General features: G+C 41.1%; 2 protein-coding genes across 5 annotated transcripts in view; one reads left to right on the forward strand and one right to left on the reverse strand.

The window, feature by feature from the left end:
* The first annotated feature begins 1,379 nt into the window (after positions 1 to 1,379).
* The window catches only part of CMSS1 (cms1 ribosomal small subunit homolog), a 398,161-nt gene continuing 371,805 nt past the window's right edge, over positions 1,380 to 27,735 (forward strand). The window contains exon 1 of the mRNA XM_069551147.1: positions 1,380 to 1,606. Coding sequence (XP_069407248.1) covers positions 1,543 to 1,606 — 64 coding nt within the window. The 5' untranslated portion in view covers positions 1,380 to 1,542. The remainder of the gene's footprint in view (positions 1,607 to 27,735) is intronic.
* Positions 10,029 to 27,735, reverse strand: part of FILIP1L (filamin A interacting protein 1 like) — a 312,163-nt gene continuing 294,456 nt past the window's right edge. For all 4 annotated transcript variants that reach the window (XM_069551097.1, XM_069551104.1, XM_069551112.1 and 1 more), the window contains one exon: positions 10,029 to 13,267. In XM_069551097.1, coding sequence (XP_069407198.1) covers positions 13,088 to 13,267 — 180 coding nt within the window. In that variant the 3' untranslated portion in view covers positions 10,029 to 13,087. The remainder of the gene's footprint in view (positions 13,268 to 27,735) is intronic.

Below are 27,735 nucleotides of genomic sequence, written 5' to 3' on the forward strand. Positions count from 1 at the left end.
TTACTTTGCCAACAAAGTTCTGTCTAGTCAAAGCTATGGTTTTTCCAGTAGTCATGTATGCACGTGAGAGTTGTACCATAAAGAAAGCCAAATAATTGATGCTTTTGAAGTGTGGTGTTGGAGAAGACTCTTGAGAGTCCTTTGGACAGCAAGAAGATCCAACCAGTCCATCCTAAAGGAAATCAGTCCTGAATATTCATTGGAAAGACTGATGCTGAAGCTGAAACTCCAACACTTTGGCCACCTGATTCAAAGAACTGACTCATTGGAAAAGACCCTGATGCTGGATGGGAAAGACTGAAAGCAGGAGGAGAAGGGGATGTCAGAGGATGAAAGAGTTGGATGGCATCACCAATTCTAAGGACAAGAGTTTGAGTAAGCTCTGGGAGTTGGTGATGGACAGGGAAGCCTGCCCTGCTGCAGTCCACGAGGTCACAAAGAGTCGGACACGACTGAGCGACCGAACTGATTCTGATTCATCCTCATCAGACTGAGAGTCCCGGTCCTTTCTGAGAATGCATTCCCATCATTAGCTTAGACCTTTACTCTTCCATGCAGTAGTTTCCCTCTCAAGCTGGTGAAATCTGGAAGGCGGGACCATATTCTACTCATCTTTAAACCAGTATTCAAAACATAGTGCCAGGCACACGGCGTGTATTTAATGCATTTTGTATGACTTTCACTTCAGTGTCTGTGCTGAAAAGTATCGTCCACACTTACTTTCCAGCTGACCCCAGCACAAGGTGCCAAGCGGCCATATCTGCCACTCCAGGACATGAGACCAGCATTGTAGGTCTCTTACCTAAACTTGGGCAGCGACTGGCTCCTTTCTTCTTCCCTTGTTTCACAAAACCGAAGGGGATGTGGGGAAGTCGACTCTGAAACCCTGATTTCTCGGGTCTGTCCGTGGGCAATCCTTTTTGGACCAGTGAACATTTTCTTCTCTCATATCGTATATATATATTTTTAAAAAGCAATACTCTCATCTACCACAAAGGTCCAAAATTCATGGTCATGACTTGTGCACGTTTTTTAAAAAAGCAAACAGTGCAAAATACTGACGCCCAAACTGTAACATACAGACGAAAACACATCCACGTGCTATGGTTTTCTCCCGCGACCCAAAGCCTTTGAAACTGAATGGAGAAAAACTGTCTTAGCATTCTGTCTCGCACTTTCGACAATATCTATTCGGCAAAAATAAAACCTAAACAAAAAGTTTTAAAATAAGCATTTAAAAAGTTGATACACTTTTATTTTTGCTTACGTGTCTTCTCTTCTTTTGGCTTTTGTACGGGTTTATTTTAAGTCTTCAAACTGACCCTGCTCGTCCACACCGGTGTAGAAACTGCGACGAGTTGGACACGGCTGCCGGGAAGGCGGGGCCGATGTTATGATGTCATCGCCACGGGGCGGAGGCGACAGTGTCTGAGTAGGGGCTCCGCGTGCTGCAACGCCCGCTACCCGGCTCTGAGGCAGCGCGAATCCCGGCTAGCGCCTGCTTTTCCCTGGTGTTCCGCCCCGGCCGAGTCCCGCGTGGAGATGGCAGACGACCTTGGAGACGAGTGGTGGGAGAGCCAGCCGGCAGGAGCAGCCAGCAGCCCAGGTACCCACTCTGCCCGCGCTCCTGCGGGGCCTCCCGCACCCCCAGCCCTTCCGTGAGCCTCAGCCCGGGCCGGCGCAGCCGCTGGCAGTGGCCGCGGTCTGTCGCGCGGTGGTGCGCGCCTCTGTGGAAGCGCGCGAGCGCTGCGGAGCAAGTGGGGCAAGAGATCTACTAACACGTGAAACAGACAAGTGTAACAGTAACTCAGATCTGCCCTCTAGCCAGGAGGAATCCCTTCCCGAGCTGGTTTCTGTTTTTCCTTATTTCTTAATGGATAAGACAGTTTATGCGGAGAGTGGGAGTTTGAGCGTAGCGATTAAGGGTTAACTCCTGGGTTAGATTCAGATTGCTTCTGTTCAGGTCGCTCCTACAGCCCTTTAATACTGTTTCGCCTCCTCTTCCTCATCCGTAAAATAAGGATAATGATGCCAGTTTCGTAAGATTGTCGTGAAGATTAAATGAAGATAACGCAAATGTTGCCCTTGAGCATAGTGCCTGGTACATAACATGTGCGCAGTAAATATAAGCGTTAGTTTTTCTTGCTGTCATTATCATCATCATCATCATCATCATGTAATTTGGACTTTTAGAACCTGAAACTTGGAGATTCGCTTGGACTCACGCATTTGACAGCTAAGGAACATGAGACCTAAAGCTATCAAATAACATGACAAGTTCACAAAGCTGGTTGGTGTCAGAAACAAGACTAGAATTCAGTTAACACACTTCGGACAGTGTTTATTACGTTGTGTGTACCCACTGCCAGTGCAGTGAACATTTTATCCTTGAGTAGATGGCATTAAATAAAACATTAAGTAACTCCTAACCACAGGCTGGCCTTGAATTTTTCAAGTCCCTGGCTTAATATACAATTAAAAAAAAAAAATCATTCTTCAAGGTCTGCCTCTATTCTTTACTAGATTCTACGATTTTTTGAAGAAAAAGCCAAAGCCTGATTATGTCTGTAGAGTCCACAGGGCCTTGCACATAATTGACAGTTGATACATATTTGCTACAAACACTAATGTTGAAATATCAGTTGAGAAATAGCCATTAAAAACAACAGAATTCTATTTACTACAGCATTGTTTCCAGAAGGACAGGCTTTAGGTACAACCTGAGCAGATGGCATTTTTACAAAGGTTGACAATATAATACTTCCTTGATTAAACTTCTTGACCCTGCTTTGTTTTTAGCAGATGTATGTGCTTGAAGGCACAAATACCTTTTTTTGTGGGTTGTGGTATTTCACGTTTAATAAACCCTGCCTCTCATAACTGAGGTGTTAAGAACTATATTTCATGGCACGATTCAAGGATAAAGGCTAATTAAGAAGTAAACACTTTTTGAGTGGTAAAGGGGAAACTTAATTCTTGGTTCTAGTCCTTTTTCTTGCCCATTGCCAGCTATATGTCTCTGAAGTTAGTCACCCTTTGAAAAGAAGGAAATTAACAGATATTGAGTATCTACTGTATGCCAGATATTTTCATAAATATGAATTCATTTAATCTTCATAACATGCTTAAAAAGTAAGCATTTTAATTTAATATTCATAACATGCCTAAAAGGTAAGTGTTACCTTTATGTTTAAATGACAGACAAGGGAGAGATCTGGCAAGAGGTTAGTCAAGAGCACCTGACTTTTAAGATCACACTCTTCCCACATTACTGTGTGACTTCTCTGGTCCTCAGGGTCACAATCTGTAAAGTGAGGGATTCTTAGAGATCGCCTCTTTAAGGGTTTTACCAACAAAGAGTTTTAAACTTTGAACCTAGATAGAACTGTGAAGTGCTACAGCCTCTCTCATCTAAGTTGCCAGGATTCCCATCAAGGTATGTTGGAGTCTCCAGGATCACCCTACTTTTTAGGTTCTTTCTAACTGTAAGTCTGGGCTTTGAAAATTGCCAACCTTAAATTTATCAGAGGCCTTTGCTTTGTTACCTGCTTTGAAGATAGGTAAGTGTATGTGCTTCCTTGAGATCTGCTTGGTTGATTAGTTACTGGTGATTTGTCTGACTAATCTGAATAATGTTTCTGATTCAGAAGAAATCACAGTTGTACCAATCCAAGTTTCCTAATCCTACCAGTGTTAATAGAGAAACATCAGTCTGAAATGTGTGCATTATATTTTGTTTTGAAAGTTAAAAGAGAAATAGTGCCTTAAGTCACAGAAAGAAAAGATAGTTGTAAAATGCCTTTATTCCTGTGTATGTTGCACTGTGTGTGTATGCTCAGTCGTGTCCAGCTCTTTGGGACTTCATGGACTGTAGCCCACCAGGCTCCTCTGTCCATGGAATTTTCCAGCCAAGAATACTGGAGCAGGTTGTCCTTTCCTACTCCAGGGAATCTCCCCAACCCAGGAATCGAACACGCGTCTCCTGCATTGGCAGGCGGGTTCTTTTTAAAACTGATGTGTTATGCTACTTGCCTATGAAAGTAAACATCTTTCCTTGGAAATCCCCTGTTCCCAGTTCATGCTTATGGTGGCAAGGTGATGGAACATTTAGTCATTGATTCAAAAGTCTACATTTATCTACCACAAAAGCCTAACACTCGTGGTTATGAATTCTTACGTACATTTTCTAAGAGGAAGCTATATATACACATGGATGCCCAAATCCTGACACATACTGCATATAATCTCATCCAGCTATCTGTTGTCAAATAAATGAACTGTTTTTGCTGTTTTCATGACTTCTTGGATGTGCTTTGTAATTCAGAGTTCATTACTAAAGGTCTTGATCTACATATGACCTTTTTTTGCATATATCTTTTAGCTTTTCATGGAGAAAGCAATGGCACCCTACTCCAATACTCTTGCCTGGAAAATCCCATGGACGGAGGAGCCTGGTAGGCTGCTCATGGGGTCGTGAAGAGTTGGACACGACTGAGCGACTTCCCTTTCACTTTTCACTTTCATGCATTAGAGAAGGAAATGACAACCTACTCCAGTGTTCTTGCCTGGGGAATCCCAGGGACGGGGGAGCCTGGTAGGCTGCTGTCTATGGAGTCGCACAGAGTTGGACATGACTGAAGTGACTTAGCAGCAGCAGCAGTTTGTCTTTTCATAACCTGTTGTTTTTCTAGAGTCATTCTTTTTTTTTTTTTGCACTTAACTTTATTGTGCTTCACAGATACTACATTTTTTTAAAAAACAATTGAAGGTTTGCATTGACCCTGTTGTTGGTTAGCCTTTTTTGGCAATAAATTATTTTTTACTTAAGGTATGTACTCTTTTTATATGTAATGCTATTGCACACTTAATAGAGTACAGAATAGTGAAATGTAACTTTTATACACACTGGGAAACCAAAAAATTCATGTGACTTTCTTTATTGTGATACTCACTTTATTGTGGTGGCCTGGAACTCAACTGAAACTCCAAGGTATGCCTGTGCTAGAATCCTGAATCGTACTGGAGGCCAACATGGGACCTGGCACTTGGTAGATGTTTAGTAGATATTAGCTGAATGAGTGAATGCATGCTACAGGACTTTTGGTGATAATGTACACAAGTAGACATACAATTTCTCATCCAGTCTAGACACTTTTTGAGAGTGGAAAGCCGTGCTCTTAGAATTTTGCTGGGACTGTCTACTTGAGATGTCTGTTGGCATCATCATTGGTGGGGATTGGAGTCATGACCCAGGACAAGGCAACTGAGAGTTGCCTCTGCTGAGGTGTGTGCTGCCCAATCTGCCTCAGGCAACAGAACCTAGGAATACTCTAGTGATTTCTAATATTTCATTTCACTTCATTTCACTTATTTCCTTATTCTCTGCTTTATTCCTTGCCTACCTTAAGAAATTATTGACTTGCAGGCTATAGTCCCTGGGGTTGCAAAGAGTGGGACATGATTTAGTGACTAAACAACTACACGTAATACTACATAACACATAATTACTGCAATACATACAGTAAACAGTACACGCATTAGAATCATGATTCCAAAACATTAGTGCTAAAGTGACCAGGTGCAGTTCACCAAACTGGGCACTTTCTCAGTGTGAAGCTGAATGTTACTCACATTCCGGTTTTTGTGACTTACGGAGCAGAGCAGAGAATTCTTGCTGTTGGAAGCAGTCAGTCATTCACAAACTGAAGAGAACACTGATTGTTTTCCCTTTTTATTCCAATAATATGCTCACTAAATTATCAACTCAAGAGTCCAGTAGACAGCTGGGTTTATGAGTCTGCAGCTCCAGGGTTGCATCTGGAGACATGGATTTAGGAATGACTGGCACATGTATAACTTACTTTTAAAAAGAATATTTTTAGCAAACTGCAGGACTCTTCACTTCCACTTCTTTTGAGGCGGGTTTTTCATATGTTTCCCTGGCTTATTCTAAACCTTTGATGACTGCAAGGAGATCCAACCAGTCCATCCTGAAGGAGATCAGCCCTGGGATTTCTTTGGAAGGAATGATGCTAAAGCTGAAACTCCAGTACTTTGGACACCTCCTGCGAAGAGTTGAGTCATTGGAAAAGACTCTGATGCTGGGAGGGATTGGGGGCAGGAGGAGAAGGGGACGACAGAGGATGAGATGGCTGGATGGCATCACTGACTCAATGGACGTGAGTCTGAGTGAACTCTAGGAGTTGGTGATGGACAGGGAGGCCTGGCGTGCTGAAATTCATGGGGTCGCAAAGAGTCGGACATGACTGAGCGACTGAACTGAACTGAACTGATGCCATCTCTTACTCAGCATCTAACTAGAAAACTGAAGTATGAAGACATTTCTGTGTGCTGTGCGGGGAGATCACAGGTGACAATACTGATTTGCACTTGTTGAGTGGTGGCTCTTTGCCAGATACAGTTTTGATTGCATTCCATGTACTGGCTCATTTAATCTTCACAGATTATTCTATAACCATGATATAGTTACTATTATCTCCTTTTTTTTTTTAAGGAGGAAATTGAGGTAGTTAAGTGATTTGCCCACTGTTATTCAGTTGGTAAGTGGAGAGGCAGAGATTCATAGACAGGCAGTCAGGAAGCCAGTCTGTGCACTTAAATTTCTCAAAGTTATTTAATTATCAATGATAACAATTTCATCTCTAAAATAATAGTTTATAAACCTTTTGTTTATGTAAGTCATTGTTGTCAAATTGTCTGTTAACTCTTAGTCTCCCAAAGTGTACTGTTCTAAAGAACACTCACTACTGTGAGATGCAAATAATCCGGTTGCACCATTGGACTTTTCAGAGCAGTCTCTTCTCAGACACTCATACTTGGCCCTAGAACACGAGGCTCATATACCTGGCTGTCTTCTTGAAGTCTTTACTGATTTGATGAAAATGTTAAATATAAATGAGACTCAACTCCTGAATTTTTCCCCAAATCTGCTTTTTCTCCAGACTTTCCTATCTCAGTAAATTCAATCACCAATTAACCAATTTCACAAAGGCCTAGGAATATTCTGATTTATTCATTTACTTTTTTCACCTGTTACATCTGATCTATCCAGTCTTGTCTCTGTCACCAAAACACATCCTGAATTTATCTTTCCTTTTATTATTATTTTTTTGCTTGTTTGTTTACATCATCTGAATATGTGCTGTCGTCCTCCCTTGCCTAAACCTCTGCAGTAAACTAACAGGACTCCCAGTTTCCATCTTGTCCCTCTATTCTTCACTCAGCAGCTGTAGTGATCAATCTCATCACATTCCTGCTTAAACCTGTCAGTGGCTTCCCCCCTGGATTGCTTACCATGGTTGCTATCTGCTGGAACCTACTTACTCTCCTGTAGGTTATGCTGTACCAGCCACACCAGCCTTCTTAATGTGCCGCAACTGACCAAGCTCATTCTGTCCTATCCATTTGCAGTAGCTAATGAATTTTGAATGGTTGGCCTTTTCTTGACATTAAGACCTAAGTTCAAACATAGTAAATAGGAAGCCCTTTCTGTTCAGTCAGTCTAGAGTAGCTATCCACTTACATTATCATGTTATAGTAATTCTCATCAGAGCATTGGTCACCAGCTATTATTTTCCTTATTAAATTATTGCAGTCTTCCCACACTAGTACATAAGTACCATGTGAGCAGAGATTTGTTTATCTTGTTCTTTGCTGTATCCTCAGGGCTACTTAGAAGACACTCATTAAGAATTTGTTCATTAAGAAATTAACTGTCAGTATTTCCCAGCCACATCTTGGAGACTTTAACATAGGATTTCTACATCTGAAGAAACTTGGTCCACTGGAAGTGTTGTTAACATCTTGCTCAGGCTTTTGTTAAATTTGGCAGATGTTGCTTTTCTCTTTCTGAAAATGTATTAGAAGTCCGTGTTTTACAACTGTGTCTACTACTGTTTCATTCTAACCACATTTGGGTTTAGTTTTTAACTTATGTTTTGAAATTCTGTATTTGAAAGGACAGAAGACTTTTGCTTTGTAAATGAGCTGGTAATTCCCAGTGATGATGGCTTTTATCACCTGAAATCTTTGTGATTGTTCATTTTGTTTGAAATTGCTGAAGTAAGCATTATAAATATTCTTGTTGTAATATTACTTTATCCTTAAAAAAATCACATTGCTTTATGCTAAGTTCCTTCTGGAAGTAGTGAAGTTGGGGCACACCTTGGATTTTTTAAGCATAAATAGCTTAAGTTTTTGTGTTTTTTTGCTTTTCTAACATCAAAGTTAGGCCTTATAGCATTAATTTTACCTATAGGCATCCAGGCACGGTAGATGTTGTAAAGCATTGTCTCTGCATGTAAAATTCAGACTTGGACTATTTACAGTTGATGTTGATAACAAACATCAGAGGATCAATTTCAGAGCATGTTGTTTTCAAAATCATTTATTGAGCCCTCATGCTTGGCCCTCTTTTAGAAATTGCAATGGAGTTAGAGGAAAAAACATAATCTGTTTACCTTATGAGATTTACACATTGATATGGTTCAATCAAAATGCAAGTAATATTATTTTAAGACAGATGTTTAAGGGCAGAAAACAGGAATAGGATAAATTTTAAAAAGAAAGAAGAGAGAGCATACAACATTTTTGTTCTGTACTTGAAGATTGTAACTAATGGACCAAGTTTTACTTTACTTACACAATTTCTATGATTCTTGGAAATGATGGAACAAGCAGTATGTGTAGGTATGCATGCATGCTCAGTCATGTCTGACTGAGACCCCATGGACTGTAGCTCGCCAGGATCTTCTGTCCATGGAATCTTCCAGGCAAGGATACCAGAGTGGGTTGCCATTCCCTTCTCCAGGGGATCTTCCCGACCCAGGATCGAACCCACGCCTCTTGCGTCTCCTGAATTGGCAGGTGAATTCTTTACCACTGCTCCACCTGGGAATCCCTAAAGAAGTGGTTCTTGACAAAAATTATGAATGTTTAAAGGTGCAGATTTACACATCTTTCTCTAAATAACATGTATAGTAGTTCTGCTGTCTTAGAAAATACCAGAAATTTAGAAGGCCTAGAAATAATTTCTCCACTCAGATTCAGCAGTAGCACATTACGTTATTTTTGTGATATAAATCCTTTGATCTGTTCTTATCTGGTGTTCTTTAATTGAACACTTTAGTGCATATGTAGAAGTATACATTTTACAAAAGAGATCACAAGCAAGCTTGAAATGTAGTTTTTTCATTTTCATCAGCTTTTATGGAATTTTTAATCACATTCTTAAATTGCTAGCATTGCTTTTACCAATTAGTTGATTAAGCTCTTCTTAAGTTGTTGAGTTCCTTATTAGTCTAGATCACACTAGAACGGCAGTAAGGAAACTTTTTTTGCAAAAGGCCAGATAGTAAATAGTTTAAGCTGTGTTTGGCCAGTCAGTGTCACAGCTACTCAGCTCTGCTATTGTAGTGTAAAAATGATCATATAATACATATGTAAACAAATGAACATGGCTGTGTTCCAATAGAATGTTATCCATAGACAACGAAATCTGAATTTCATGTAATTTTCACATCTCACAAAATATTCTTCTTGATGTTTTTTCCTATTTAAAAATATAAAAACTATTAACCTGCAGAACATACAGAAAGACAGTGGGCTGAATTTGGCCTGTGGGCTGCAGATCCCTGCCTCAGACTCAGTGTCAGACCCCCAGTGTTATGACACATATCATGAAACACGTCCCAAAGAGAATTCCACATCACATCAGATCCTCCATTACTTAGCCCATAATTGCCAGTCATGTATTAGATCAGACACTAGATCAATAGTGTATTAGATCAGACATTAGATCAATATTTCCTGTTAAAATCAGACACTTGATTCTAAAAAGTTACAAGATCAGTTCAGAAATCATTGAAGTTAAATGAAGAGCCGAGGAAAGACTGCAGCATACAAATATCAGGTTATTAAACTTTTTTTTTCACAATTTGAATGTATCTTTGTTCACTTGTATTTTTATCTGTTTTCAAAAAATTTAACCTAATAAAAGCACTCTAAAATTATTAGGATAGCTTCTTTTATTATTTTTAGAAGGAGCATATTTCTGCAGGAACAGGATTATGCTCAGGGGGCAGAATTCTTTATATTTTGGTTGTGTTACAGGTCAAACACCATTTTGTTGAATTTACCCTGGTTGTAAGTTGTTCATGCATTTTTACCATATTACATATTGCTTTAAAATAAGAAGTATAGTTTTTGGCTGGTAATCCTTTTGTTAGAATAGATTTTGTTATTTTAAAGACCTGTCTAAATAGCATTCAGTTCAGTTCAGTCACTCAGTTGTGTCCAACTCTTTTCGACCCCATGGACTGCAGCACGCCAGGCTTCCCAGTCCATCACCAACTTCCGGAGCTTGCTCAAACTCATGTCCATCGAGTCAGTAATGCCATCCAACCATCTCGTCCTCTCTTGGCCCCTTCTCCTGCCTTCAGTCTCCTACAGTATCAGCATCTTTTCCAGTGAATCAGTTCTTCGCATCAGTGGTCAAAGTATTGGAGCTTTAGTTTTGGCATCAGTCCTTGCAGTGAATATTCAGGACTGATTCCCTTTAGGATTGACTGGTTTGATCTCCTTGAAGTCCAAGGGACTCTCAAGAGTCTTTTCCAACACCACAGCTCAAAAGGACCAATTCTTTGGCGCTCAGCCTTCGTTATGGTACAACTCTCACATCCATACATGACTACTGGAAAAACCATAACTTTGACTATACAGACCTTTGTTGGCAAAGTAATGTCTCTGCTTTTTAATTTGCTGCCTAGGTTTGTTACAGCTTTTCTTCTAGGGAGCAAGTATCTTTTAATTTCATGGCTGCAGTAACTGTCCGCAGTGATTTTGGAGCCCAAGAAAATAAAATCCATTTAAAGATGGATTTCTGCTGCTTGCTTGCTCATCTTCAAGGTAAAATATTCCCAGGATGTTGTGTTTTTCTGTGAGTACTGTTGGTGCTTGTTTTTCCTGTTTTGTTTCATGCTTCTTTCCAGTCTGTTTGGGTTCCACCCTACGAGGTTCAGTGTTTCCTCTTTGTATTAGCATAATTATCAGTGTTGAATGTTATGCAGCATAACCGCTTTTCCTGACCCTGTCATGTACCATTGCTATCTCTTAGTACATTTTCTCACTTAATTCCTAACTGAATGGCTTTTCTGTCCCTCATTCACTCATTCTCTGTTTGCTGAATATTACCTGCTAATATCAGGCACGGTCATAAGCACCCTCCACTTTTCCCCACTTCACCATCTACCTGTTACTGCCCTGTACTTCCTTCTGAACTGTCTCGTATTATTGTCATGTCAGTGGGTTATCATCTTTTGTAATCCATTCCTTCCATTGTTCTCTTACTGCTTTCCTTTAGCTTAGACTTTTCCACTTGGTGTCTTTAATCCAATTAACCCCCCTGCCTTCCCCTTATCCACTTGCCTGCTGACTGCTGCACGTCATCCCTCTTTTTGACTTGCATAGCTCAGTGCTGCCCAGGCTTTCAGCCCCATCTCCAATTCCCTGAAATTGAAGTGGGCCCCAGGGGCATTTGTATAGTGACATCAGTGCACTGGAGTGGGCTTGGCTGTATGAATGTGGAAATGGCAGTTCCTTTGCTCCTGCTCTGCTGACTGCGTCCCAGGACAGTGAGCTGAAGCACTGTCCTTAACCAGGAGGATTTCTTCCAGGATCATGCCTCCAGTTCTTGGTGCTGAAGTACAGAAAACCTTGGGTCATACTCTTCTAGAATTTTTTTTTTTTTCTGACTGAAGCTTTGTGAGATGTAACTGTGTCCCATGTCAAAAATACATTTGTCTTAAAACATCATTGTGTTACTCTGCCCACACTAAATTACAGACACACCTTTCTCTAGATGCTTTCTAGATTCTTTCTCTAGATTTCCCTAGTTTTTAGTGTGAAGAAAATAACTAGTTTACTGCCAGGAACCTGAGCTCTGCCTTGTAGATGATTGGTTGAATTCAGTATTCTGTAGTTGGACGTAGTCATGGATGATCAGAACTTAAGGAACCAGGGGAATTATTTAGCTTTTCTGTTTTTGCATTCTGGAAACTCAGGGCCTAGGCTAATGAATGCCAAGCTCTGTGTCAAATGAGTGAAAATTTTGAATTGGAACTTGAGTCTCCTGATCACAAGCTTTTGTTGAATCAAGTGCTTTTTCTATAGTGTTGATTCAGATGTAATTTAAAAAATGCCATATGAGATGATAAATTTTTTTTTTTAAACATCCAAGACAGTGATTCATATCTCCCTAAAAGATCTCAGTATTGGTGACCTTTGACTCTCAGGTGTCCTGATTACTATAGAAAGTGCAGATATCAATCTAAAATGGTTTGCTTTACAAGCCTAGCAGTGAGATTCCGTGGCCTGGTATATACAGGAGGGGCAACTTACTAGAAAAAGGACAGAAGATTAAGTGCCTGCAGCCGAGTGTACACACTACCCCAGCAGTTACCAGGGAGGCCACAAAAAGGACGTGTTTGGCTGTTACTCATTTTTGTTGTTCCTTTCCTTCTTGTAACTAAGAAGAACCACTTTTTTTTTTTCCCACCCCCATCCTGGTCAAAAGAAGTCATATTTTTAGACCTTAAAGTATGATTTTAACCAACCCGCCATTTTTAATCTGACTTTCTTGAAGCAGAGTAGGAATTCTTGCTACCACATATTCTTAGCAAAGTTCTGTGGAATGAAGAATTACTTCTGGGTTCGCCAGAAAATTTTCAAAGTATTCCAACAAATCCAGTCCTGTTTTGGGCTAATGTCCAGCTTTGGGTTGCATTATGAGCAGGATGGCGAGTTGGGAGGATCTGGGGTGTGTGTCTGGGCCTATGATTTTATCTGTATGTGTATGCATATGCATACATAGGTGAAAGAATGGTAGCTGTGCTGCTCCTTCAGGATGGCATTCACCAGGCCCAGCAGCCTGTGAACGAACCATCTGTCTGTCTGCTGCGTCGCCATTTCCTGGAGAGGTGGCCCTTTATCTTTGTCCTTCCATGCTTGAAACTCCAGGTTCCGAGATATTTCTGTCAGTGAATGTATCCAGGCCCTGCATTGGCATGACTTACCTTTTCCCTCCCAAGTGGAGGAAAGTGTTAGAGGTGACAGTCCTTATGATGTGTAGCTTCCCACAGCCAGTCTTATCCGTAGGCCCTGGAGGAACTTTAGGGGAAGGCTTAGTGATGCCTGTAGATTTTGGTTTAGGGATCCGTGTTGGAATTCTCTGCTTGCATACCTCCTTGATCTTGAATTAAACAGAAAAACAGAAGGTAGTTAATAGTACAGTTGGTAGAGAAGCAGACATTGTTCAGGACATAGAGTCAGATTGGAGATTTTGGCTTTTTTGAAAACACTGGGTTCTAGGGACATATCTAGGTTCTAGGGACATATCCGGAGAAGGCAGTAGCACCCCACTCCAGTACTCTTGCCTGGCAAATCCCGTGGACGGAGGAGCCTGGAAGGCTGCAGTCCATGGGGTCGCTGGGAGTTGGACACGACTGAGTGACTTCACTTTCACTTTTTACTTTCATGCATTGGAGAAGGAAATGGCAACCCCCCTCCAGTGTTCTTGCCTGGAGAATCCCAGGGATGGGGGAGCCTGGTGGGCTCCTGTCTCTGCAGTTGCACAGGGTCGGACACGACTGACATGACTTAGCAGCAGCAGCAGCAGGGACATATCAGATTAAGGATTGTCATATTGAAGAAAAAAACTTCAGTTAAACAGTTCACCAACATGAGTTAAGTGTGTGCTGTGTTCAAGACCCTCAAGTGTAGAAATGTTAGATACAGAGATAAATAGGTTATGTTTCTTGCTTTTTAGCAATCATGGTATAGTGGTAGATAAACAAGAGAAGTGTCCCAAATTCATCTCAAAGTTTAATGAGATTTCCAGAGAAAGGTGAATTTCAAATGAGGGGTCTAAGAGAGCTTCATTGAGAAAGTAACATTTGTCTTGGGCCTCCAAAGACTAGGGGCTTCCCTGATGGCTCACAGGGTAAAACATCTGCCTCCAATGCTGGAGAGCTGGGTTTGATCCTTGGGTCGAGAAGATTCTCTGGAGAAGGAAATGGCAACCCACTCCAGTACTCTTGCCTGGAAAATTACATGGACAGAGGAGCCTGGTAGGCTATAGTCCATGGGGTTGCAAAAAGCTGGACATGACTGAGCAACTTCACTCACTCCAAAGACTAGTAGGATTGTTAACAGCAGAACAGGAGAGCATTCCAGAGTAAAGGAATACTTTGACAATGTTCTTGAGATAGGAATTGGATACAGTTGAGAAATGGAATGACTTTAAATTAGGTTGTGTTTGAGAAACAGAATGGGAATGTAGACTAGGGCTAGATAGGGGAAATTGTACCTGATTCTATAGACTCTGTGTGTGGGGGGCGGGGGGTGGGAGGGTGGATGGGTGGTGGTAGGGGAATAATAAGGACTTAGGCTGAGGGAAGGCATATTGTGGAGGTACAATTGAACTAACATTTGTCCACAGCATATGAAGGGTGAGAGAGGAGTCACAGGTTGAATGATCTTGACTGGGAAAGTAGGTTGTGGAGTGTCAAAGAGTAAAGGCTTGATTTAGTTCATATTTGCTTAGAAATATACTCTTATTTACTTAGGAAGAATATTCTGGATTAAGAATACGTGTTGGTAAAAAGATGGGAAAAAGGTCTCAGGTAACTGCAGTTCTCCCATTATAACCCACAGGGATGACGATGATGAAGACAACTTCCCCCATTTTGTTGCTCTGACTTGAAAAATAGAAATCTTTTAAAAATGCATTGTCATTTTCATCATAGATTTCAAATAGTGTTCTTACGGAAACCCTTTTTGTGTTATTTTTTATTCTGTAGAAATCTGTTTACACATTTTTATTATACTGATAAAAGTACAGTAAAGTCCCATGGTCTCTTTATGTAAACATTCACTTATTTTAAGTGCCCCCTAACTATTAATAGCAACCACATTTAGGTTTTCAAATAAATACTACACAGACTTGGCTATAAAATATGAATCCTTCAATGAAATATAAACTTTATGAGGAATATGCTTTCTTTTGGTACAGCCTTCTCTATGCCTAGGCACTAGGAGAGTTATTAGGCTTTAGTGTTCTTACTGAGATTTTTTTTTAATACTTAATCCTAAGCATGGCAACCCACTCCAGTATTCTTGCCTGCAGAATCCCCATGGACAGAGGAGCCTGGTGGGCTACAGTTCATGGGGTCACAAAGAATTGGACATGACTGAGAGACTAAGCACAGCACAGCAAGCATAGCAAATGAAATATTGATACTCTGATACCATTCTCCTGCCAGGAAATAATCACAAATGCAGGCAAGGCTCTTTGTTTTAACATTATTTATAACAATGAAAAATGGACATAGTTTAAGGCTGTAATAATCAGTATAGAGTAAATGAATTACACTGTAATCACATGAAAATATTATGCTGTCTTTAAATAATGATGCTTTTGAAGATACAGAAAACTGTTTACTGGAAATGTTAAAAGCAGGATTTAAAACTGTATACATGCTTTAACTGTGTATATTTGAAGAGAAAATACTAGGAGAAAATACACCAGTGGGGAGATCAAACCAGCCAATCCTAAAGGAAATCAACCCTGAATATTCACTGGGAGGACTGAGGGCTGAAGCTGAAGCTCCAGTACTTTGGCCACCTGATGCGAAGAGCCAACTCATTGGAAAAGACCCTGATGCTGGGGAAAATTGAGGGCAATAGGAGAAGGGGACGACACAGGATGAGATGGTTGGATGGCATCACAGACTCAATGGACATTAGTCTGAGCAAACTCCAGGAGATAGGGAAGGACAGGAAAGCCTGGCAAGCTTCAGTCCCTGGGGTCGCAAAGAGTGAGACACAACTTAGTGATTGAACAACAACAAATCAGCGGTTAACTCTGGTTAGTGGAGTTACAGTGTTTTCCATTTTTCTTATATCTTCTCTATACACTACATTTTCTGTAATTAAGAAGTATATAATTAAAAAACACACACACACACTAAGTTATATTAAAGGATAAAAAGGAAATAAATACTGAAGAGATCAGGACAGTTCTGTGAACATCAACATATTGTGCAAACCATGAGTAAGTCGGCTGACCTTATAACCACAGCATTAATAATAGCCTCTACAAAATAGGTTTCAGTGATGTCCTTTACCTTTGTCAAGAATTAGATCGGTTGTCCTGTTTAGTGTACAAAAATCTGTGTTGGGATTCTACTTAAATTGTGGATTCTTGGGCCTTACCTCTGGAAACTGTAATTCATTTAAATGTCTATGGATACACCCAGGAATCTGCATTTTAAATAAACTCTCAAGGTGATTTATCTGATGCAGGGTGGTCAGCCTGACATACTTTGATAAACACTGCCATAGTTGAATCTCATTTAGATAATAAGCTTTAAGGTTTCTTTCTACCTAGAACTCTTGTCTGCTTGGGTGTGGGAGGTTTAGTACTGTAGAAGCCAGTGTTTCGTGGCCCAGTGGTCCTAGATGCTCATCAGAACCACCTGTGGGGCTTTTAAAGCACTGCAGATGCGCAGATCCCATCTCAAAATCTCCCGACTCAGATTGTCTAGGAATGTGGAATGAGCACCACAGGTTAGTCAGAACTGAAATCTGTCCAATAAACTAATTGGTATTGAAGACAGTATTTATGGGTCTTGTTTCTGGTGAGCTATACTGATACATGTTTGTAAAGACAACATGGCTTGGAATAGTCATTGGTAGGGTCAGCTGCCTGAAAGTTACTGGGTTCCCATTGTTTCTACACCATTGATTCTGCAAGTTAATTTTGGTTTTCTTGATAACTCTTGATCTCACTTCATAGTTTTTACCTTTAGATGGCAGCAGAGGCTAGTTATATTATTAGGACAACTCTAAATTTCATTCCCAAATCTTAAAGAAAAAAGCTATGTTTTTTTTGTTTGTATGAATTTTATACTTGGACATGTTTCAGTAAATGAGGTAGAGAGCTTTAAAATGTGTCATCTCTTGGATCATTTTTATAGAACACTATGTCAAATAGCTCCAAGAAAGCTTTATCCGAATTTGGAGAGCATATTGAAGGAGGAATCGATGCATATGGCTCTTTTAAGACCACACAGTGATTAAGAATTGGAGGTTCCTGGGTTTCATCAGAAAGCAGATGTCTTGGAGGAGATTAAGCAAGTTGGAAAGCTCATTCATAGAAGAAAAGTTTGCGGGTTTTTTTTTTTTTTTTTTTTTAATGTTTAACTCAGTTTAACATGGAGATTGGGGTTTGGAATGGATTACAAGTTTAAAAGATGCTGAGTTCAGTGAGGCAGAGGCCTCACTTATATTTAGGTAACAGTAGAAAGAAAAGGAGAATTCATTAAGTTCTTAAAATGTTAGCTTGTTTAGCCTGTAGGTTCTTAAAAGAAACCGAGCTATCTATATGATTATGATTACAGCAAGTCATTAGATAGCAGTGAGCCTTAATGACCAAAAGAAGTACTGAAAGGGAAAATGTTTTATTCAAAATCTCAGTTCTGCAATCCAATTTCTACTTGATCCTTGTCCTCCTTCACACTATACTGGAGGGCAAACACCGGAACAAAATTAGTTTCTACACTTGTATGAGGAAACTATCAGATCCTAGTTACACAGCTGGAATCAGGATGTTTCCTTTTCTCTAAATGAAATTAATTGTGTAAGTACTTTGAACTTTTTGGAGATATATTGGCAACATATTGTGTAAGAAAGCTGTGTTCCCTCAGGAGTGTTCTTGACTCCAGGGACTGCAGGGCCCTCACTACACCTTTAACTCTAGAGGTTGAAAGGCTCAGGACTTCCAGAGACCTTGAGTGGTTTTCATCTGTGGTCACTGGGGTAGGCAAGGGAGGGGCAGAGTCAGGGCTGCCTGACTCGCTTAGGGACCCAGCTATGGAATGCTTTGGTCAAGGCCCTGGTGTTAGAATGACAGTGTTTTGTATTTTTGTTTTTATCTCTGTTTATGGGAAAGTACATAAGTAATGATGATGGATATGGTGATGAAAAGAAGGAAATGCTAAAATGAGAAAAAATGTCTTTGGAATATAATTGCCTTTTGTCTTTTGTATTGTTTGGTAAATCACTGCTAATTTTTTTTTTTTTTTAAGGAAACAGCAGATAATGAATCTGGCAGATAGCCCAGAATTTCATATGCTGCTTTGGCGTTTTTCTCTTGATTTTCTCAGAATTTCATTATACAATAAAACTTTGTCACTAAAATTTTAGCTTTATGTGGCAAACGGTCCTTCAGAAGGAAACTCTGTAGTTTCATTAGCTCATTCCCACTAATGTCTTGTGAGAGAACGTTTGGTTTTAAATAGAACTGCAGTGCTGTGATTTATATTTAAGAGTTGTCCAGTTTCTGAGGTGAAGGCTAGAGGAAATTGATGCCTTCATTTTATAATGTAACATGGTTTGTGGTTATACCTAGTCACCTCCCAGTCTTTCTGTGGTAATTACACCATGGGTAGTCCAAGAATAAGCATTGAAGTACAGTTTTCAAAAATCCTTCCTAACCTAGTTACTTCCATTTTTGTGTTCAGACACATAGCATCCCATTTAGAAACAGAATGTTCAGATATACTAACCTTGAACTGTTTTGTTTATCCCCTTTCTTTTTATTCATCTGTCAGGTTTTTCAGCTCAGCTTTTTTCTTTTTCTTCTATTTTGGTACCCACTCCCGTCTTTCTCCTTCCCTTACATACACCCACGTAACTTTTAAAAATCATTCTCCAGCTTATGTTTTACAACAGCCCTGGGTTAGTGACTAGAGCACTGGGTGTGGAGCCGGGTGGACCTGGGTGGGTCTCGATTCTGGTTCTGGCACCACTATCTCTCTGTTCTTGATCAAGCCAGTCAGCCTGTGGCCGACCTTAGTTTCCTCATCTTGTAACCCTTAGGATTAGACTGGCTACTTGCAAGTTCCTTAGCGGGTAGAGATACTGTGTAGGAAAGTCCCTGGCGCATCTAAAGTGCTAGTTGTTACTAATGTCAACCTTATTATCTTTACTTTTTTCTTTTTTTTCTTTTCTTTTTTACTTGTACTTTTTCTTTCTTTCTGTTCTTAAGGTACTCATTTCTTGATCATAACGATAACTTATCTTCTTTGGTTATTTTACATTTCTTGTTTTTCAGCTTTATCTCTTGCTCTCCCATCTCTCCAGTTAATTCTTGGAAACATATTGCTAAGCATAGCAGTTGCAACAGCTGACCAGGCAGTGCCAGGTATTGGGCTATGTTTCTAACCACCCCTGGCCCAGAAAACCTTCACACATCCTTTTCTGCCCTCATCCTACTTAGTCTATTCATTGTCTTTCTTTTTTAGAGTTTATTTGAAAACATATTCTGTCCTGTCTTTTAATTGTTCAAAAATGAAGCATTTATACCATCTATAAAGTCTTTTGACCCTGACATTCAGTGATTCTATGAAAACAAGTGCAAGTCAACTGTGGCCCCCAGGTGTGTTGTTAGACCTGTGCACTTTTGCTGAGCTCCTATTACCAGCAGTGTTTAAGTCCTGGATAATGTAGTACAGTGGTTCTTAACGTTTATAAACCCAAGAATGAGCCAGGCAGCTTGTTAAGATGCAGATTCTTGCACTGGATTTCACAGGTCTGGGGATGTGGAAATCTGTGGAGGTCTTGGTAATTCTGATAAATGCGATCATTTTGAGAAACATTAATATGAGAGTTTCAAAAAATAAATGACAGCTTATTCTTACTCAAGAGATTATAGGATTATAATGTAAGAGGGGTGACAAAAGACTAGAATGAGGCAAAATTAAGTGCTATAATAAAAGTACAAACAGAAATGATTTGGAAACTCAGGAAAACTGAGAAAAATAGAGAATTTTCTGGAGGAATCGACACTTGAGGTAGGAGTAAGATTTCAGTAAAGGAACAAAGAGAGAAGAGCATTATTGTCCAAGGAACAGCATGAGCAAAGGCCTAGCACCAGAAGGCCTGTGGTGTGTGAGGAGATGGCCAGTGCAGCGTCCTGCTGAGGGCGCCCATTACGTCCAGAGTTTCAAAGGGAGAGGAGGTGACAGGTGGAGGCCTGATTGAAAGTCTGGATTTGGGCCACTCAGTAATGTAAGTGCTAAATAAGTGTGGTTTTGAGGCGAGGGACTGGAGAGTTGCCATGGTCAGGACCGGGTTGTAGAAAGATCACCAGCAACACAAGTGAAGGTTGTATTAGAGGTGTGGGGTTAAATCCAATAGTTTAACTATTTTACAGTAGCATCTGTTCTGAAGTCTGGTTTTGGGGCGTACCAGCACAGATAAGGAGAAGGCAATGGCACCCCGCTCCAGTACTCTTGCCTGGAAAATCCCATGGATGGAGGAGCCTGGTGGGCTGCAGTCCATGGCATCGCTATGAGTTGAACACGACTGAGTGACTTCACTTTCACTTTTCACTTTCATGCATTGGAGAAGGAAATGGCAACCCACTCCAGTATTCTTGCATAGAGAATCCCGTGGTCAGAGGAGCCTGGTGGGCTGCTGTCCATAGGGTCGCACAGAGACTGAAGCGACTTAGCATGCATGCGTGCACTGTAGAAGGAAATAGCAACCGACTCCAGTGTGCTTGCCTGGAGAATCCCAGGATGGGGGAGCCTGATGGGCTGCCGTCTATGGGATCACACAGAGTCGGACACGACTGAAGCGACTTAGCAGCAGCAGCAGCAGCACAGATAAAAGAGAGAAGGCAGAGGGAGAAATACCAGGGCAGAGTGGTCGGCTGGATCTAGAGGATGAGCAGAGAAGTGGAGAACAGGACTCAGATGTTGACCCTGGGTGACAGGGAAGGTGGTGGAACACCACCACAAGTGAGACAAAGCAATCAGAGAGCAATCCAAGAGTGACAGAGCCCAGGGGTGTGGGCACATGCTAGGTTTGAAGTGCAGGCCAGTCTTCCATATGCAGCTGTTTGGTAGGCATTGAAAACTTGGAGATGCTGCTTTGAGAATCATCATAGAAAAACTGCTGATACCATTCAAGTGGCTGAGGCAGCCCAGGGAGAAAATGTGATTCCCCCTCACCTGCCACTTTTTCCTTCTCCCAGCGTGGGTGCTTCTGTATAATTTTCCCAAAGCCTGAGAAGTGAGTTTTATGCCCACATTCCCACTACAAGGCTGCCTGTCTTATTAACTGATAAGAGTGTGACTAGTTCTGAGAGTAGCCCTCTAAGGAGAAGTTTCTTTCCAGTACTTGAACAATGCACAGTGATTGAGCCGTTTTCCAAGCATCGATTGGCTCTCTGAGGGGAGGGAAACCCTGCCCCTCTCCTGTGGTTACCAGGCTGGCCCCCGGGCCATTATATTTGGGCTGAACAGACGGAATACTTAAACTTGCAGTCTCTGAGGGAGACCCTTAGCACAGGGGTGTTCAGTAACTACAGGATGGTCCCTCTATAGCACATTTCCTTCCTTATTGGCAGTCTGAGAACACCTGGAACAGAGCCATAGTTGATAGGTCGGCCTAAAAAAATAGTACTAATTGTCCATTGTTCTCCCTAGTTCTCTCATTGTGCTTCTTAGAAGCTAAAATCAACAACTCCAGCAGCATTTATATTTTTACAGTATATATGCGTTATTATAATCAGAATAAAGTTTTATATAAAAAATAGTGCTGCTTGTGTCTGTCACTGTGAGAGAGATTGTCCTACTCAGAGTGATCCCTGCTACCCTGAAGGGACCCGTCAGGTGTTTAAATGTTTCTCATGTAATGGACTCTTTAGGGATCTATTGCAGTTTTTAGTTAACTCCCCTTTCCATAAAATGATACTTCTCTGAGGCCTCAAAACTGTCTGGTATCAGTGAATTTAAGCAAGAAGTCCATTAAAAGACAGAGAACAGAAAAGGAATAGCTCTTTTTAAAGAAAGAGAAGGGGAAGAAAAACAGCCGACTGACTAAATGGTAAAGGCTGGTAATTTGTTCTTGAGGAATTGCTGTGAGTGGCTGCATTGAAGCAGGTCTTTATATGTACTTAATTGTTACGAGGGGCTTCCCTGGTAGCTCAGGCGTCCCTGGTGGCTCAGAGGGTAAAGCGTCTGCCTGCAATGCAGGAGATCTGGGTTCATCCCTGAATCGGGAAGGTCCTCTGGAGAAGGAAATGGCAACCCACTCCAGTACTCTTGCCTGGAAAAGCCCAGGGACAGAGGAGCCTGTCAGGATAGAGTCCGTGGGGTTGGAAAAAGAGTCAGACAGGACTTAGCAACTAAACAGCAATTGTTGTGAGAGATAATTGGAGATCAATTTGAAGATTTTTCTCTAAAATGACTATTTTATTTGTGATAACTCCCTAAGTTTACTGTTATTTAATTCTGAATTGGAAGCAGAATTTAGAGACTGACAGGGTTGAACCCTGGGCTTCCCATGTGCCTCAAGGGGTAAAGAATCTGCCTACAATGCAGGAGATGCTGGAGATGTGTTTGATTCCTGAGTCAGAAAGATCCCCTGGAGGAGGGCATGGCTCCCCACTCCAGTATTCTTGCCTGAAGAATCCCATGGACAGAGGAGCCTGGCAGGCTACAGTCCATGAGGTCTCAAAGAGTTGGACACGACTGAAGCAACTGAGCAAGCATGCATGCAAGCTTGAACCCTAACACTTCTCCCCCTGAGCTCAAAAAATACACAATTCTCTTTTTGTAAACTGATTTTGGGACCTTAAGTCTTTCCTTGTAAGTCATGATGCTGCTTGAGAAATGGAAACCCTAAATTAGGGTATGCCATCCCAGAAAGATTTTCTAGGGTTCTACAAAGGCAGAAGTCTCACCACCTCTGGGCTAAGCTGGTGGTGCTTGTCTTTTTGATGACTAGACCTTGAGCCCTAGATTGCCTTCTCTGGAGATTTTAGGTCAGGACTATCAGGACTGTCAACGTGGCCACCTGCTTAAAAACTTTGATGTGTGTGGTTGTGATGTTGCTTCTGTGGATCATTGTCACTCATTTCTGATGCTTTTCACTCCAGCCACCTCTGAGGAGATCAGGTACCTCTGTTCTTCACAGACTGATAGCCTGTCCAAACTCATCCTTCACTCCTGGAGTTTGTGCCTTTGCTTACAGACTCCTGTTTTAGGATAGAGTGGGCTTAGTGGTCCCTGGCAGCTTGTACCTCTCCTTGGCCTTGCTTTCTCGCATCTTCTGTCCACAGCATCATCCCCAGTCAGTCTGCCCCATGCCTGCCCATTGGTGTGGGGCTTTGCCTCTCACCTTCGTTATCTCTTAACAGTGGTCTGCAGATGGGAGGAGTTGAAAGAGGAGGCAGATTGCTGCTCTCGTCTGTAGTGACCTTGGAAGGTTTCAGAAGAGGTCAGGCTCAAGCCAGACCTTTCGCTGTAGATTAGAGCAGAGAATTCTCTCCAGGTAGAGCAGTGGGGAGGAGGCAGGGAAAAGCCCCATGTTTGTACTTAGGGGTGTTCCCAGGGTTCTGGCTGAAGCGGCAGACTGTGAGGCAGAGCGCAAGCAGCTAATGTCAGGTGCCCTGTCTGTGTTCTGAGCAGGATTAGGTATGATTTATTATGCATCGTCTCTAAAATTGTGATGATATCCACTTTACAGGGTTATTATGAAATAAAATAACAGTGCATAAAGCGTTGGTTTTCTCTGACCTCACTACCCAGAGAACTCCTTTGAGGACAGATTGCCCCTAGCATGGTAGCCGAGGACCTTCAGGCTCTGGCAGTGCTGTGCCCTGTGCGTCTTGTTGTTTACTCGCCTAGTCATGTCCGACTCTTTGTGACCACTCCCCAGCCGTGTCAGCATCAGCCACGCTGCATCACTCGCTGTTCCTCAGATGCTGGTTTTCTGCTCTCCTGCCTGCCCCCGCACTTCTGCTCTGAGATCCTCCTGGAATCTCTATCCCAGTTTTCCTTCTCTCTCAGCTACCTCTCCTCCAGTCAGATCCTATCTGTGTCTGAAACCTGACCCCTGAACCCTGTCCAGGGTAATCTACTCCTCCAAAGGCCTACAGAACTTGCTATCTATAGAATTCCTTTTCCGTATTGTGCTCTTAATTACCTTTTAAGGTAGTTCTCAACTCTTGCCTTAGATTCTAAGTCTTATCACCTGCGTAGCTGTCTTGCATGGCAATGAGTAAATGTTAGGTGTTTCATAAATGTTTGTGGGTTCATTCTTGTAAGTGATTTGTTGAGGAATGAATGGTGCTTGTATCCTCATAGAAGACATAGAATCACCTTTGGTGATTCTGTATTATAAGCTAATACAAATGGGATTGAAACTCCTCACAGAAGACTTTAGAAAGTTCTAAACAGTAAAGGGTTATTTCTTAAGTTCTTAGGAATCCTGCTGAAACCCACCTTTCCCCCATTTTGCCAACCAAAGCAAAGTTGGTTGGTTGTCTAGACTAATGTTTCTTCCAAAGGCATATGAAGAATGGAAAGCTCATCTGAAAATATTGGTTTGTAGTATGGTATCTTTGAAAGAGACAAAGGTAAAAGGTATTAATACAAATAAAAACATTCAAATATGCATGTGCCCCAGGCCTATCTATCAAATTAGTAGAAACAAGCCTTATGCAATGAAACTCCTCAGCGAAGATTTTTAAAGTTGCTTTGAGGCTTATTTTAGTCTGGTTCAAGATTCTCATCTCTGTATATCAGATATAGGAAGCTCTTGAAGAACAGTGGATCTTTCTCCTTAGTACCCACCCTGTTCAGTTTATTATTATCAGTGGATTGATCCATTGTATCCATTGTGGTTCTCTGAAGAGGAGACACTAATGCTGAGATGCTGTGCATGTCACTGAGACAGGGGTGCTATGTCAGTAAACCTACTCCACCCTTCCAGAGGCCTAAAGAGCGGCAGAGAGTGAGACAGCCTTTGTAGGTCTGGTAGCACCCCACTCCAGTACTCTTGCCTGGAAAATCCCAAGGACGGAGGAGCCTGGTAGGCTGTAGTCCATGAGGTCGCCAAGAGTTGGACACAACTGAGCGACTTCACTTTCACTTTTCACTTTCATGCATTGGAGAAGGAAATGGCAACCCACTCCAGTGTTCTTGCCTGGAGAATCCCAGGGACAGAGGAGCCTAGTGGGGCTCGTCTGTGGGGTCGCACAGAGTCAGACACGACTGAAGCAACTTAGCAGCAGCAGCAGCAAGGTACTTAGAGGTGTGTTGGCTGGTTAATTTGCTCGACTCCCTAAGGATTCTTTATCCTACAGTTTTGCCTTTGGGGAGCACTTGCTCTGACTGCACAGTAGAAGGATCCACCAGTTGCAAAGGAAAGGACTTGGAGCTTAATCTAAATGAAAATGAGTTTTAAGGAGTTTGAAGGTTTGTGGATTTTATTGAACCACTTATCTGCCTTATTCTTTCTTGGATTTGCTTCACTGTGGCCTAAGGTGAATGGAGTCCTTTGTTTTGGCTCATCCAAACTGCTCTCTTTAATGTATGTTCTGGACCATTCCCAAGAAATGCTGTAGGGTTATGTTGAGGCCCAGGGACCTGGAGGTGAAACAGAGCTTGTAGTTGTCAGACAGCCTGCTACAGCTCAAAGAATCAGACATCTATGCTTTGCTACTGTTGTAAAACTGGGAACCTTTCCACCTTATAAGACGGCAGTTTTTATTGAGCTTTTCTTTTGAATAAAAAGAAAACCTGGAGAATAAGCCATCTGTTTGTCATGCCAGCCACTAGAGGGTGGAATAGTCAAACTTCCTGAAACAGGTGTAATTCATTCTGGTAGAGCAAGACTAGAGTCAGAACATATTTGCTAGTGTTTATCAATATATCAATAGAACTGTCTAAAACAATGGAATCCTTCTTTGTGTGTGTGTGTGCTGAGTGGATTTAGTTATGTCCAACTCTTTGCAGCGCTATGAACTGTAGCCACCAGGCTCCTCTATCCATGGTATTCTCCAGGCAGGAATACTGGAGTCCTTTGCCTTGCTCTCCTCCAGGGGATCTTCCTGACCCAAGGATTGGACCTGTGTCTCGTCTGCTGCATTGGCAGGTGGGTTCTTTACCATCAGTGCTGCCTGGGAAGCCCAATTCCTTCTTTAGGTACATAGTAAGCAGCAGAGGAACTTGCTAAAAAATGCAGCTTCCTGCGCCCTTCCCTCAGAGATTGGGATTTGATAGCCCTGAGTGGGACATCAGGGGATTTTCGTAATGTGTTTTGAATTTTACTTTGAGAAATGTAGATCCTATTGTTTTGGGCATGCATTATTGCCTAATTATTTTTTCTCTTAGGATTGCAAAGCAAAAGATTATCTGGAGGAAAAGACAGTATCAGAAGCCAAAATGTAGGGGAACTAGAGTGTTATTAAAGCTCTCTCCCTGCCTTTGTCTAACAAGTTTCAAGGAAGACTCACTTGGTAAAGATTAAGAATCAAAACAGCTGTCAAAAATATGTTTTTGTGTGGAGTTATATTTTAGTCAATAAAGATCACAGAATCCTTTTACGAGTCTAAAAATTTTAAATTAAATACCCCTTTAATGGTCATCTCACAGTGCAACCTAGTTTATCCTTTGCCTAATGTCTTGGCATTCTGAAATGTAATTGTAGAAACTAAGTACTAATAGAATTTATATAATCCTATCATCATCTTAATACATAGACTTTCCTTTGTATGTAAAGATCCAGTTGTTGTAATGTACAATGTCCTTCTTGTAAGGATGAATCAGAGAGCAGTGGCCTCCTTGGGAAAGCGTTGCAAACGGTCTTAAAAGGCAAGAAGAATGTCATTAAAATAAAATGACAAAATAAAATAAAATCATTCAAAACTGTGATAGAATGCTGCAGCTCAAAAAGTTAAAAGGATCAGGGACCGAGTAAAATGAATCTTGATTCTGAAGCTAGGACCTCAGATGAAATGAGAGGAAGATATTTTTTCAGATGTTTACAGAAACAGTCATGTCTCCTATGAGCCTCTCAAGGGCCTTCTTTTCTTCAAGAACACAACCCTCCACTTCCACATATCTCATATGAAGATTTTCCAGTGACACTTCCTCTCTCCTTCCTAGTTTTCAGGATTTGTCTGTGATTTTATGTGCAATAAAAAGAAGTCCTGGAACCCCACATACACATATACACACACAAGCACACAGAGTTATGAAGAATTATTTTTGAAATTAAAGGCCAAAAATCTAGTCTGTGTCATTCTTACAGTCATCTCACAGTGCAACCTAGTTTATGCTTTGCCTAATGTCTCGGCATTCTGAAATGTAGTTGTAGAAACTTTCTAAGTTTTAATAGAATCGTTGTATGATTTTATGGAAAAGAAACTTTTTTTAAGAGATGATGCTCTCTTTACCATAAACTTTGGTTAGTAGCACTTTTAGTAATCTATATATGTTATTAATACAACAGTGTTCATAAATTTTGACGTGGATATGAATTGTTACACTGAAGTAGTCCTAGTAGAGGAACCTCTAAAAGAGGTTCAGTTCCTTGAAAGTCCAGTAGATATCCAATAATGTTAATTACTTGAGAAGCCTATTTGTAGTTAATGTCTGGAGCAAGATGATGAAATGAGAATTTGTGCATTATAATCATAGAGCACAGGACTTGGGGTATTAACTTTATTATATAAAATTGCTTGGCTCACATAAGATAAGAAATTGAATCCTTACAAAATAGTTCAACTAATGAATAGTCCAGAACCTCTCAAACTCTTAGTTACAAGTGTGCCAAAAATGGGTATTTTCCTCAGTACCT

The sequence above is a fragment of the Ovis canadensis genome, chromosome 1, assembly GCF_042477335.2.
Source record: "Ovis canadensis isolate MfBH-ARS-UI-01 breed Bighorn chromosome 1, ARS-UI_OviCan_v2, whole genome shotgun sequence".
Taxonomy (NCBI): domain Eukaryota; kingdom Metazoa; phylum Chordata; class Mammalia; order Artiodactyla; family Bovidae; genus Ovis; species Ovis canadensis.